This window comes from Choloepus didactylus, chromosome 10 (genome assembly GCF_015220235.1).
Source record: "Choloepus didactylus isolate mChoDid1 chromosome 10, mChoDid1.pri, whole genome shotgun sequence".
NCBI classification, from domain to species: domain Eukaryota; kingdom Metazoa; phylum Chordata; class Mammalia; order Pilosa; family Megalonychidae; genus Choloepus; species Choloepus didactylus.
The window spans coordinates 54,137,606-54,149,861 of record NC_051316.1 but is presented as its reverse complement, the minus strand read 5'-3'; the positions used below and the strand labels follow the sequence as shown (position 1 = coordinate 54,149,861).

Here is a 12,256-nt window from a genome sequence, read left to right as displayed (position 1 = left end):
TTCGTACTGTACTTTCTGTTTATTTTTCCTTTTCTTTCTTGCCTTCTTTCATTTAGTAGTTTTTTCCTCTGTTTCCATCTCTACTAGTTCAGTATTATAAAGTCTATTATTTTGGTAGCTATCCTAGAAATTTTCACATTCATACTTAACTTTGAAGCCTGAAATCTTAGCATTTTTACCCACTTCCTAATTAATACAAGGCACTGGAGCACTTTAACTTTAATCATGTTTCTCCCAGGCTATTTGCTGCTGTTGTAATGGCAGTATCTATATAGATTAAACCTATATATTTACCACTCTCTTTGATATATATTTCTCTCCAATCTCTGATCTTCTGTCTGGGATCACAGGCCTTCCACCTGATGTATATTGTTTAGATTTCCACTAGTGGGAGTCTCTCTCTCACAAATCTTGAGTTTTTTGTTTGTTTGAAAATATCTTTATTTTGTCTTCATTTTTGAAAGGTATTTTTGCTCCCAATGGAAATTTAAATTGACAGTTATTTTCTCTATGTACATTAAAAATATTTCATTGTTTACTGGCTTCTATAATTGCTGTTGTGGAATTAGCTATGAATATTTTTTTCCTTTCAGTTTCTCTTTTTCATTTCCAGATGTTCTCTTTAGCTCTTTTTCAAAACTGCTTTGTCGTTTTTTTGTCTGTTCTTTACCCATGTTTTCAATTTCTTTCTGCTAAACTTTGTATTTTCTGTGTCCTGTAGTTCCCATATCTATAGTTTTTGGGGGTCTGACTTTCCTTCCTTCCTCTCTCCTTCTCTCCCCTCCTTTCTGCTTGCTGTCACTCAGAATACCTTATTTCCTTGTGTATTTTGTTCTCTTTGAGTATGACTTATTTTCTTGTCATAATGTCAGTTGGAGTTCCTTTAGGTCTTAGTTGTAAGGTTTATTCCCTCTGAGAAGATTTGCACTTTTTTCTGTTTAAGTACCTGAGAACAGTATTGACCTGAAACCAACTTAAGTTCATTTCTTCATGTGATGTTTTTCTGAGCACTCAAGAAGTGTGAATTTGGGCAATAAATCCACCTGAGAATCAGTTTATAGTTATAAAATCTTAGGTACCATTTTACTTTTTTTCTACCTACCAGCTCCTGTAGTAAACACATGCAATTTTCCTTGCAATCTCCTGGTTGGGAACAGAAGAGAAGACTTCATTGTTCCTAGTATACTCTTCCACTAAGTGTAGGTTTTGAAGTCCCAGCTTTGTATAGGGGTTGCCAGGTTGTACCAATTCACTGCCACCTCACATTCAGTAAAATGTTAAAATTCCTTAAAACTATAAACACATTTGAAAAAAAGTTGAATTATATTAAGAATATTTAACATTCTTTAGACATTAAAATGTAATTAATATATAAATGCCAAATCACATCTGGTAGTTTCTTTATAATTTTATTTGATGAATCAGAACACTTGATCACATAATTTGTTGTATCTAATAACAAGGGAGTTACAGTGGGAACTCTCAGCCAGGAATTTAAAAGTAAGTTTATTCTATAATGCTAAAATGGTGTTCTTTCTGTGTATTTGTCTAACAGATTACAATATGATAGTGCAGAAAAATAGCCAGTGTTAGATATTATGCCTAGATTTTAATTTAGAGCCCAATGATTAGTTGCTTCTCAATGTTTTTACACATCTTTTCCAAAGGAAAAGTCCTCACTCTTGAAAAATTCAAGAGTAAGAAAAATTATTAGTGTTTCCCCCTTTCTGTTGTGGTTATTCTGATTTCTCCTCCACAACTTTATATACTTTAATTTCTTTTTTAACAGCTTTATTCAACTGTAATTCACATGCCTTTTAATTCATCTGTTTGACAAATATCAAATCAGTGTTTTTAGTATATTCATAGATTTGTACCAAGATCACTACAGTCAATTTTAGAACATTTTTCACCCCAAAAAGTAATTCTGTATCTGTTAGTAGTCCCTCCCTTATTCTCCCCCAACTCCCTCATTCCTAAGAAACCGCTAACTTACTTTCTGTCTCTATAGATTTGTGGACATTTTATATAAACAGAATCATTACTGTATGTGGTCTTTTGTTACGGACTTCTTTCACTTAGCATAATGTTTTCAAAGTTCATCCAGGTTGTAGCAAGTATACTACTTCTTTTTTGTTGTTTGTGGCCAAATAATGTTTTAAGGAATGGATATACCACATTTACTTATACATTCATCAGAGAGATATTGGTTGTTTCCAGCTTTTGGCTATAATGAATAATCCTGCTATGAACATTTGTGTGCAGGTTTTTGGGTGGACAAATGTTTTTGTTTCTCTTTGGGTATGTATCTAAGAGTGGCATTGCTGGGTACATGGTATCTCTATCTTTAACCTTTTGAGGAACTGCCAGACTGTTATCTAAAACACTCCACTAGCAGTGTACAAGCGTTCCAATTTCTTTATGTATTCTCTAACACTTTTTATTTTCCTTTTTTTTTTTGTTATGAACATTATAAAGGGCATGAAGTGGTTTTGATTTGCATTTCTTTGATTACTAGTGATGTTGAGTATCTTTTCATGTGCTTATTATCCATTTGTATATCTTGTCTGGAGAAGTATCTGTTCAGATCATCTGCCCATTTTTAAATTGGATTATTTGCCCTTTTGTTTTTGATTTGTAAGTGTCGTTTTTATATTCTAAATACAAGTCTTTTACTAGATATATGATTGAAGCACAAAAGTTTTAAATTTTGATGATGTCCAATTTATCTGTTTAATGTTGTTGTTATGCTTTTGATGGCATATCTAAAAAATCATTGCCTAATTCACAGTCACAGAAATTTATACTACTTTTTTCTAATTTAATTTCTGTTTAAATTAAGAAAACTTTATGGCATTTTTATATATTAATTACTTTGAAATCCAGTAAAGAAAAAATTAAGGGGGAAATGGTACCCATAATTCCACTAGCCTGGGAATGATATATATATTTTTTTTAATAATTCAATTTTATTGAGATATATTTACATACCGTGCAGTCATACAAAGTATACAATCAGTTGTTCACAGTACCACCATATAGTTGTGCGTCCATCACCAAAATTAATTTTTGAACATTTTCATTACCACACACACAAAAGTAATAAGAATAAAAATTAAAGTGAAAAAGAATAATTAAAGTAAAAAAGAACACTGGTGCTTTTTTTTTTTTTTTTGCCCCCGTTTTTTCTATTCATCCATCCATACACTGGACAAAGGGGAGTGTGATCCACATGGCTTTCCCAATCACATTGTCACCCCTCATAAGCTACATTTTTATACAATCATCTTTAAGATTCAAGGGTTCTGGATTGTTTGATAGTTTCAGGTATTTACTGTTAGCTATTCCAATTCATTAGAACCTAAAAAGGGTCATCTTATGCTGTCATCTCATTTAGTATATGCATATTTTCATTACTAATGTTATTTGTTAAGTACTATGTTCATTTTAAATTTTGTCTTTTTATTTATAATATTCATAATTTTAATTTTCAAGGTTACATATATAGCTAGTTTATTTCCCAATTATTGTAATACAGTTTTTATAGTTTTTGTTTTCTTATATGATAAAATTACAGTTAATCCCTACAAACACATAACTTTCCTTATACTGAATTATTTCCTTAGTATAACTTTCCAGGAATGGAATTAGGGGTCAAAGGATGTAAACATCTTTATAGTTCTTGTATGACGTCGTATTATTTCTAGAAATTATTATTATCAATATAACTAAATGGTTCCATTTAGTAAACATGCTTTTAATTTTTTTCATTTGTTTTGAGGTTGATATGTATAACAAATCTAAGAATTTTATCTTGAGTGGCTATGATGGTCAGCAATAATCTTCCATCAGTAATACTCAGGACAAAGTTGTGTGTGTATTTCTTCATCTGAAAAAATCAGCAATAGTTCTTATGAGACACTTTATATTGATATTGAAAAATGGAACAACCAGTTGTCTTACTGACTGAAGATAAATATACTAATTAAAAATTTTAGTATTTTATGGTATTCTCTGCTTTGAGTAATATTGCTTTAATTTGTCAATTGTTCTTAGGCTTCGGGAACAGGAACGAAAAGAAGCTGAAGAAGCGAGTCAAAAGGAAATAGAAGAATGGGAAAGAAAACTTCTAGCTCAAGCAGCTCCAACTTGTATGGAGACCATGTGGGAAATTCCAGCTATTGGGCATTTCCTTTGTTTAGCCCAGCAAATTCTAAATTTGCCAGAAATAGTCTTTTACGAATTGGAACGTTGTCTTCTGATGCCTCAGTGTAATGCTTTTTTGTCTAAAATAATGACTTCTCTATTGAGTCCTCCCCATCGCAGACCTACCTTACATCGGAGACCTACTTTGCCTTATAGGACCTGGGAGGCTGCACTGAGGCAGAAAGTACAGCAGTGGTACACTGCTATAGGGCAGACTGAAAATCCTGACAACTGTGCTGAAAAACTTGGGTTGTGTCCTCAATTTTTTAAAGTTCTTGGAGAAGTTAATCCATTGGAAGAAAAACCTTTTCACGAACTACCTTTCTACCAAAAAGTGTGGTTACTTAAAGGTCTTTGTGACTTTGTGTATGAAACACAAAAAGAAGTTCAAGATGCTGTACTTGGACAGCCTATCCATGAATGCCGAGAAGTTATCCTTGGTTATGATTATTTGGAGAATGCTTATGTACATTTTCCACAGTTCTGTGGTGCAGATGTACGGATATATAAACAGAGACCTTTCCAGGCCCCTGAATTTCCAATTCCACCCATTAAAATACAAAGAGTACCTCGGATTAAACTGGAGAAATTGAAAGGTGACTATGTTAGTTCAAGTAATGGAGAATATAGGTTTAATAGAGAATGCAGGCCATCTGCCTTCAAGAAAGAACAGGGAATTAATTTCAATCCATCTTGCTGCCCTGCTAAAATAAACTTGGATAATCATAACATTTCTGTTGAAATGGAAGTAAAATCCAACTGTGCAACTAGAATTCACAGGCCCTGCGAAATTAAAAAAATTGATTGTTGTAAAGAAAATTTGGAAAAACCTGGAAGTCCAGGGGAAGTTACTGGCTTTGGAGAGCCTCTCAGCCCAGGTGAAATAAGGTTTATAGAAAATCAGGAAAAATATGGTGAAGCATCCAGAGTAAAGCCTGAACCCAGTCCATTAAAAGAAAATGCTCTAAAATCTTGCCAAATACATGTAAATGGAAGTCACAGCAGTCATCCAGAAATGAATTGCCACAAAGTTGTAAGGGATATTCTGTTAGAACAGTCACTGCAGAGCCACAAGAAACTTAAACTAACTAAAATGCGGGCAAAAAAGAAGAAGAAGAAAAAAAAGAAATTGAAAGATGTTTTGAATGAAAATTTACAGAGAAAGCGCGAAGGTCTTCATTCCCTTGCATTCAAGTCTTACAAACCTGAGATCCAGAATAAGTTATTGATCATCAAGAAAAAAGCAAAACACAAGAAGCACAAATCTGGTAAGCTAACACAAATGGGTGAGAATTATTCTTAAGGATAATCCAAATTGTTCTTTCAGTTAGGCATTATGAAATCTCTGAATGACAAAATGAAATTTACATGTACGTGTGCGTGTGTTTAAAGGTCAAGTTTAATTTTATTCCCCATGATTAAAATCCAGAGCAGAAGAAATTTATGTTAACAAAAAAATACAGGTGTGGTATATTTGAATTTAATTCTCAGTTGAAAATCTTTGGACATGAAGCATTTACATTTTTCTGGACCAATTACTTCATAAGTGATGCTTCCTGTATCCATGGTTTTTTCGCAGGCTAAGGGGCAGCACAGTGCAGTGGAAATAGTACTATTATGAGAGTCAGAAGATAACCGTTCTCAGGATGAAAGTCCATAGTAACTAGGTTCTTATGCCAAAGCAAGTCAGTTAATCTTTCTGGGTCTCAGGTTTTTCCTGTGTCATATATTTTTAAGCACATGCATTTTCATATCCAGAAAAAAAGTAGTGACATATACAAAGAAAATTACATCAACTAATAAAATGTGGAACATTTTTTTTCATAGTAAACATTCAGGATTTATTAAGTGAATTAATTCTGGAATATGAAGTTTACATGCCAGGGGAAGGGGAAATGACATTTAGCATTTTTCAGGCTATGTTGGAGCATATTTTTGTAGAAGGATTTGTAAGTGTGCCTTTAATTGAATTTAAATACCTAATATATTAGTCACCAACCTATTTAAAAACAATAACCAGTCCTATAAATAAAGTCTTCAGTGGTTGGTTGCTTTGTTTTCCAGTTATTCAAGTGTTTTTGTCTTTCCTGTTGTCTGCCTTTTAATCATTTTATGTCTCATTTATCCTCCTGACAGAATAGGTGAGGTAAAAGCACATGGCCAACTTTATTTATTAACCCAAGTAAAAATTGCTTGATTAAGAAAAATTAGAATTGTTTACTAAAGTGAGTTATGGTTTATCATCAATTGTGATTTTCAATTTTTTATACCTGTCCGTCGATAGCAAAGCTAAGTAAGATTTGGCAATAATTTGATAACAAGTTTGCAGATGAGGGAGTGAACCCTTTGTTTTGCTGATACAGTGGTTTTATACCTTAGTTATTTAAACAAATCATTAAATACACTCAGATGTGTTATAAAACGTGTTTAATGTATATTGATAAAGAAGCATACAATTTTCTATCAAGATCAGTCTTAATTTGTATGACTGAAAATTGCACATATTCAGTGGTCTACCTTGACCCAGGTGGTGTAAAGCTACAATTTTTTTAAAGAACTTTCAGAAATAAACCTTTTCAATTTTAAAAGCAGTCCATTAGGTGACATAATCTTGGCTAAGAAACTTAGCAAATTCACTTGGAAATATTAGTCTCTAAAATATTAACTGATATTTATAAATTTGAAATATTTTTCCAATTATAAAGTAAATAGTATTGTTTTCTTAATGCCATTGTCACCAAAACCCTTTTAATAAGTGCTCACTTGTACACTACTATTCATGTGTTCAGAGGTAATTATGAATTATGGTGGTTTATAAAGTAAAATAGGCACTGATGCAACTCCTATACAGATTATACCAATAGTATAATATAAACATTAAGTACTAAGGAATGGATTAAAAGGAATTTCTATTGTAAACAAATAAAGTATTGGTACATTTTTCTTAATTAAAAAGTAAGTGTTTGGAGATCAGAGAAAAAATCTTTGGGAGTTTCATGTCAAATTCTAGATGAATAAATCAAGGCAAATTCAGCAAATGCTTGTATACCCTCTCTGAACCAATTTGGTTGGCAGGAGAAGGTTTATTACATGCAAGAAATAGAAGAAAATAATAAATTTGCCCATGTATTTTACCGTTTTATCCTCAGAAGAATTTTAAGAAAATCAGGTCTTTGGTGACAAAAATATTTGAATCTGGCAGATACTATTTCTCTGTCCCTTGTTAGTATAGTACTAGGTAAGCATAGACAAATTCCCTTTATTTTTCAGATACTAAAATTCAACTATTAGAGCAATGTTATAACAGCAACCACAAAACATTTGTTTTACATCCATTTCAGTTTACTTCCTGTCTTTCTGAGGCTTTGCCCTGGTCTCCTTGGTTAAATATGAGACATCAGGTCTTTTATAGTCAGTTTGGGGCATGCCTCAATCCAGTTCTTGGACCAGATACATACTGGAATTCAGAATCAGATTTTAGAAGAATAATATAGTGTTTATTAAGTAAAATCCCCAGTGGGGCTTGGATCATTTATTTCTAGGTTATCATGATGAGTGTCTCCCTTCGATTCTGTAACATTCTTACGGACAGACAGATGGACTGTTTCCAGTTTTGCATCCCTAGCATTAGTACAGTGGCTGACACATTGTGTAGAAATCTATTGAATAAATAAATGAATATGCATAATATGGTTCACCCAAATACAACTAAAGATTAATTCCTTAATATATATATTTTATATCTTTTTTAATGTATAAATATATTTTACATAACATTTTAAGATCTGTTTGTCTTTTCCCCACATAACAGTATACCATGAATATCTTTGAATGTGTGATAAATCGGTTTCTGCAGCATCGTCTTAAATGACTTGCATAGATTTTATTGTCTGTATTTTGTAATTCATTTAACCAACCTCCTTATTAAAAATTTAGGTTGTTTTCAATTGTATGGTATTACAGATTGTGCAGAGCAGGTAGAATTGACTAAAATGAATTAGAAATTTTAACAATGAGGGAAATTTTTATAAAGCCTGAAAGACAAAAATGACTGAAGATGTATTAGTAGTTACAGATAGCTTATGGTATTCTGTAGTTACTCGTTTTTAACCAGTTTGGTTTGGAGGGTTTCTTACCCTTCTCCCCCTCCAGTCATGATTTACAAGCAGATAACTTTGTGGTCCCTTCCCAAAACTGACTAAAAAAGGTAAGTGCTGATATTCTCATAGGTGAAGCAGCTCAGGTTCAAAAATGCTAACTAACTTTCTGAATTTAATAATTGCTAAGTATATAGTAAAGACAGAAAGGACAATAACAGGTCAAGTAGAGGAAAAAATGTGTACTTTGGTAATCTGGGAAGGTTTCATAGAGGACAAGGGACTTTGAAGAACTATCATTGATTGGTAGCTGTAAAATAGTTAATAACATGAGCAAAAGTATAGTGATATAGTCCACTGAAAAATTAGTGAAAAAACTTTCATGGAAAAGCTGAGGTTCTGGAAGTTTTGAATGATGGGAATGTGCCATTTTGGGTGATATCTTTTTAGGCATGTAATGCTAATTTAAATAATTGAATTGTGAGTCCAATTGAAGGAAAGGAGCTTAAAATAAGATGTATCGGAAGTATAAAAAGCAATGAGTCACTTTATAGAAAAATGCCTGAGAAAGTAACACAATGTACAAAATTTGAATATATCCAGGCCCATATTTGTGCAAAGTTGTGTAGTTCTGTGTTGATAGTACTGTGGAACCTAACTATGTGTGTCTTTATGGGGAAAGTTTTTAGAGTCCAACTCAATATGTGAAAATTTACAGAAAGAGATGGGATCCACCACACTCCATCTCTTTTTTTATTCTAACCTCTTTTGCTTCCCCGCCCCACAAAAAAACTAATCCTCATAATGATTACTGTGTGCCAAGCCCTGTTCTGAGCCTTAATATACGTTACTACATTTAATCTTCATAAAGACTCCATAAAGTGGGTGCTGTTATTATTCCCCGTTATAAAGATTTTACAGATTTAAAAAACGAGGCATGCTGCAGCATTGTGAATGTGATTTATCTCACTGCATTGTTTGCTTGGGAGTGGCTGAGATGGAAAAGTTTATGATATATATATTCCCACAATTTAAAAAAAGGTAAAGAAAAAACAACCAAGGAGACAGTGATAATTAAAATGCAATACATGATCCTAAATAGAATCTAACAAGGAAGAAAAAGGATCAAATGGACATTATTGTGGCATATGAAAAAATTGGAATATAGACTGTAAGCTTTATATCAAGGTTAAATTCCTCCAACTTGCTAACTGTACCTAAAGTGGCTACATAAGTGAGTATCCTTGTTCTTAGGAAATGGACCGTGGCAGTATTAAGTATTTAAGGAGCATGATATATACCATCTATACGCAAATGTTCAGGAAATAGATTGATAAATAGAAAAGTAGATGGATAGATCCATGAATCATACGGCAAGGGTAGCAAAATGTTAAAATTGGATCTGGGGAGACAAGGGTAAGCTGGAGTTCTTTGAATGGAGTTTGTATTGTTTTTGTAACTGTTCTGTAAGTTTGAAAGTATTTCAAAATAAAAAGTTTTTGAAAGATTTAAAAAAAAAAAAGGCATAGAGAGGTTTATTAACTTCAAGGCCACACAGCTGGTAAGGGTCAGGATCAGGAGAAAGGCTGTTGCAAGGTAATTAAAACATTGAAGAGCTATTAAAAAGAAGCTGGTAGGGTTTAGATGGAGGGGTAGAAGAAAATAACTTTAGGAAAAGGAAATTTTGAGAGTCCAGATAAAGAATAATTACTTGACTTTTCTATCATATTGGCAGAAGGAAATTCAGTCTCAAGAGAGATGTTGCAATAAGTAGCAGAATTTGGCAACTGATTCGGTATTCTAAGTTAAAGGGAAAAAAGAAATGGGTATTCAGGAGCTACTGTGAATTATGTGATAGGGCTGAAGAATTTCCAGCATGATGAGGGAGTTGCTTATAGACAAGGAGAATAGAGGGGAAATGAGTTTTCTTAAGGTCTGCACTATTTACTTAGAAGATAGATCTTTCCAGAAACCTCTATAGAATATAAATGTTTAGCTCAAGGCATGCACATTTAGTAAATTAAGTGTCACATTTAGACTCTAGTTCTGTGTCTTCACATTCTTGGCCCTCTCCAGATTCACTCTAATAATACAAATGCCCTTGGGTTTTTACTTTTAGCAGTGATTAATGTTGCTTATTAAGATTCCTAAAATGAAAGCACTGAGAAAGAAGTGAGTGTGTCAGAATAATTTTAAAACATGGGAAGACAATGAAGTGGAGGCCTCTGAAAAGACCAAGAAGCTGACTAGTGAAGACAGGCAGGGAAGCCAGGTGTAAAGGAGAGGGGTGAAGATGAGGAACAAGAGACTGAGGAAGAGGAGTTGAAATGGAGATATTAATCACTTTTATTTCCCTAGTAAGAGTTGTATTTCCAAACGACTTTATTGGGATATATGAAAAAAATTGGAATACAGACTGTAAGCTTTATACTATTGTTAAATTTCCTGAACTTGACTTGAGGTGGTTATAAAAGTGAGTAACCTCGTTTTTAGGAAATGTACATGGCAGTATTAAGTTTTTAAGGAGTACGACAACTAGAGTTTTGTGTCTCAGTTATACTGTAAAATAGATTTCTAGATGTTTTCCTCTCAAGTTGGACTTCCTTTTTATAAGCTTTTCCAAGCAGTGTTTTATAAAGCTTCATTAGGCTGTACCTGTAAACATTAATAATTAGGCCTTATTACAATTTTCTTACTCTTTTTCCAGGCACAGTTAATACTCACTTTTTACATGTCTTTGTTTTTAAAGTTCAAGGATTGTGTTGAAATTCTGGGTATGTTTTAAATTGACTTATGACTTCACAATTCTAAGCCTAATAATTCTGTTTTATGGGATGAGGTAATTTAGGGGGATGGAGGTTAAAAGGTCCAATGTGATGAAGAACATGGCTGCCGAATGGAAGCCCACTAGGGGGCAGTATGTAATTTGGCCACTATGTATGTATATATAAACACCTTGTCTTGGAGCAAAAACAAGTTGCCCAGTAATTGTTTTGTTGGTTTTGTGTATCCCATGCTCCATTTAAAAAAAAAAAAAAAAACTTTTTATTTTGAAAAACTTTCAAACTTACAGGAGAGTTGAAAAAAAAGTAATACAAACCCCATACAGCGAACTCCCAACATACCCTCACCCCAGATACCCAGATCCACCAATGTTAACATTTTGCCACCCTTGCCTGCCATTCCGTCCTTCCTTCCTTCCTTCCTTCCTTCCTTCCTACCTACCTTCCTACCTACTTACTACCTGTTTTCTGAACATTTAAAATGAGCAGGTTGCACACGTCATACTCTTTGAATACATAGTACTCCTGTGTACATTTCCTACGAACAAGGATAGTTACTTATGCAGTTACCATAAATGCAGTTATCAAGTTCAAGAATTTTAACATTAATATAAAGATTATATTTTGCATTCTGTTTTTTCTTATGTCCCAATTACTGTCCTTCTGAGCCTTTTCTCCATTCTTAGACCCCATCCAGGATCATGTATTGCTTTGACATTATGTCTTTGATTTCTCTCTTTTTTTTAATTGTGGAAACATGTATACAACTTGAATCTTCCCATCCCAGCCCCTCCCAGGCATGTCATTCAGTGGGGTTAATCACATTCACAATGTTGCCATGCCCTCACCACCTTCCATTGTTATCGCTTTCCGTTTACCCCAAACAGAAACCCTATACTTATTTTACATTAACCCCACCCCCACCTCCACCCCTGGAAACCTGTACTCTACATTATGTCTGTATGAATTTGCATATTCTCTATTTTCTTTATTTGCTTAAATTTAACATCCTAAATCAGTAACAGTCTCATTTGCTTTGATACCAACTTAACTTCAATAGCATACAAAAACTATGTTCCTGTATCACTCCGCCCCCCCCACCTGTATGTAGTTCTTGACACAAATTACGTATTTATATATTTTGAGTTCCGAACCATTGACTTACCATTA

The 12,256-nt window shown here is 33.3% G+C and overlaps 1 protein-coding gene across 6 annotated transcripts in view; it reads left to right on the top strand.

The window, feature by feature from the left end:
* Positions 1 to 12,256, top strand: part of KIAA2026 (KIAA2026 ortholog) — a 124,244-nt gene that overhangs the window by 71,210 nt on the left and 40,778 nt on the right. For all 6 annotated transcript variants that reach the window (XM_037851105.1, XM_037851108.1, XM_037851107.1 and 3 more), the window contains one exon: positions 4,057 to 5,474. In XM_037851105.1, the coding sequence (XP_037707033.1) occupies positions 4,057 to 5,474 (1,418 nt within the window). The remainder of the gene's footprint in view (positions 1 to 4,056; positions 5,475 to 12,256) is intronic.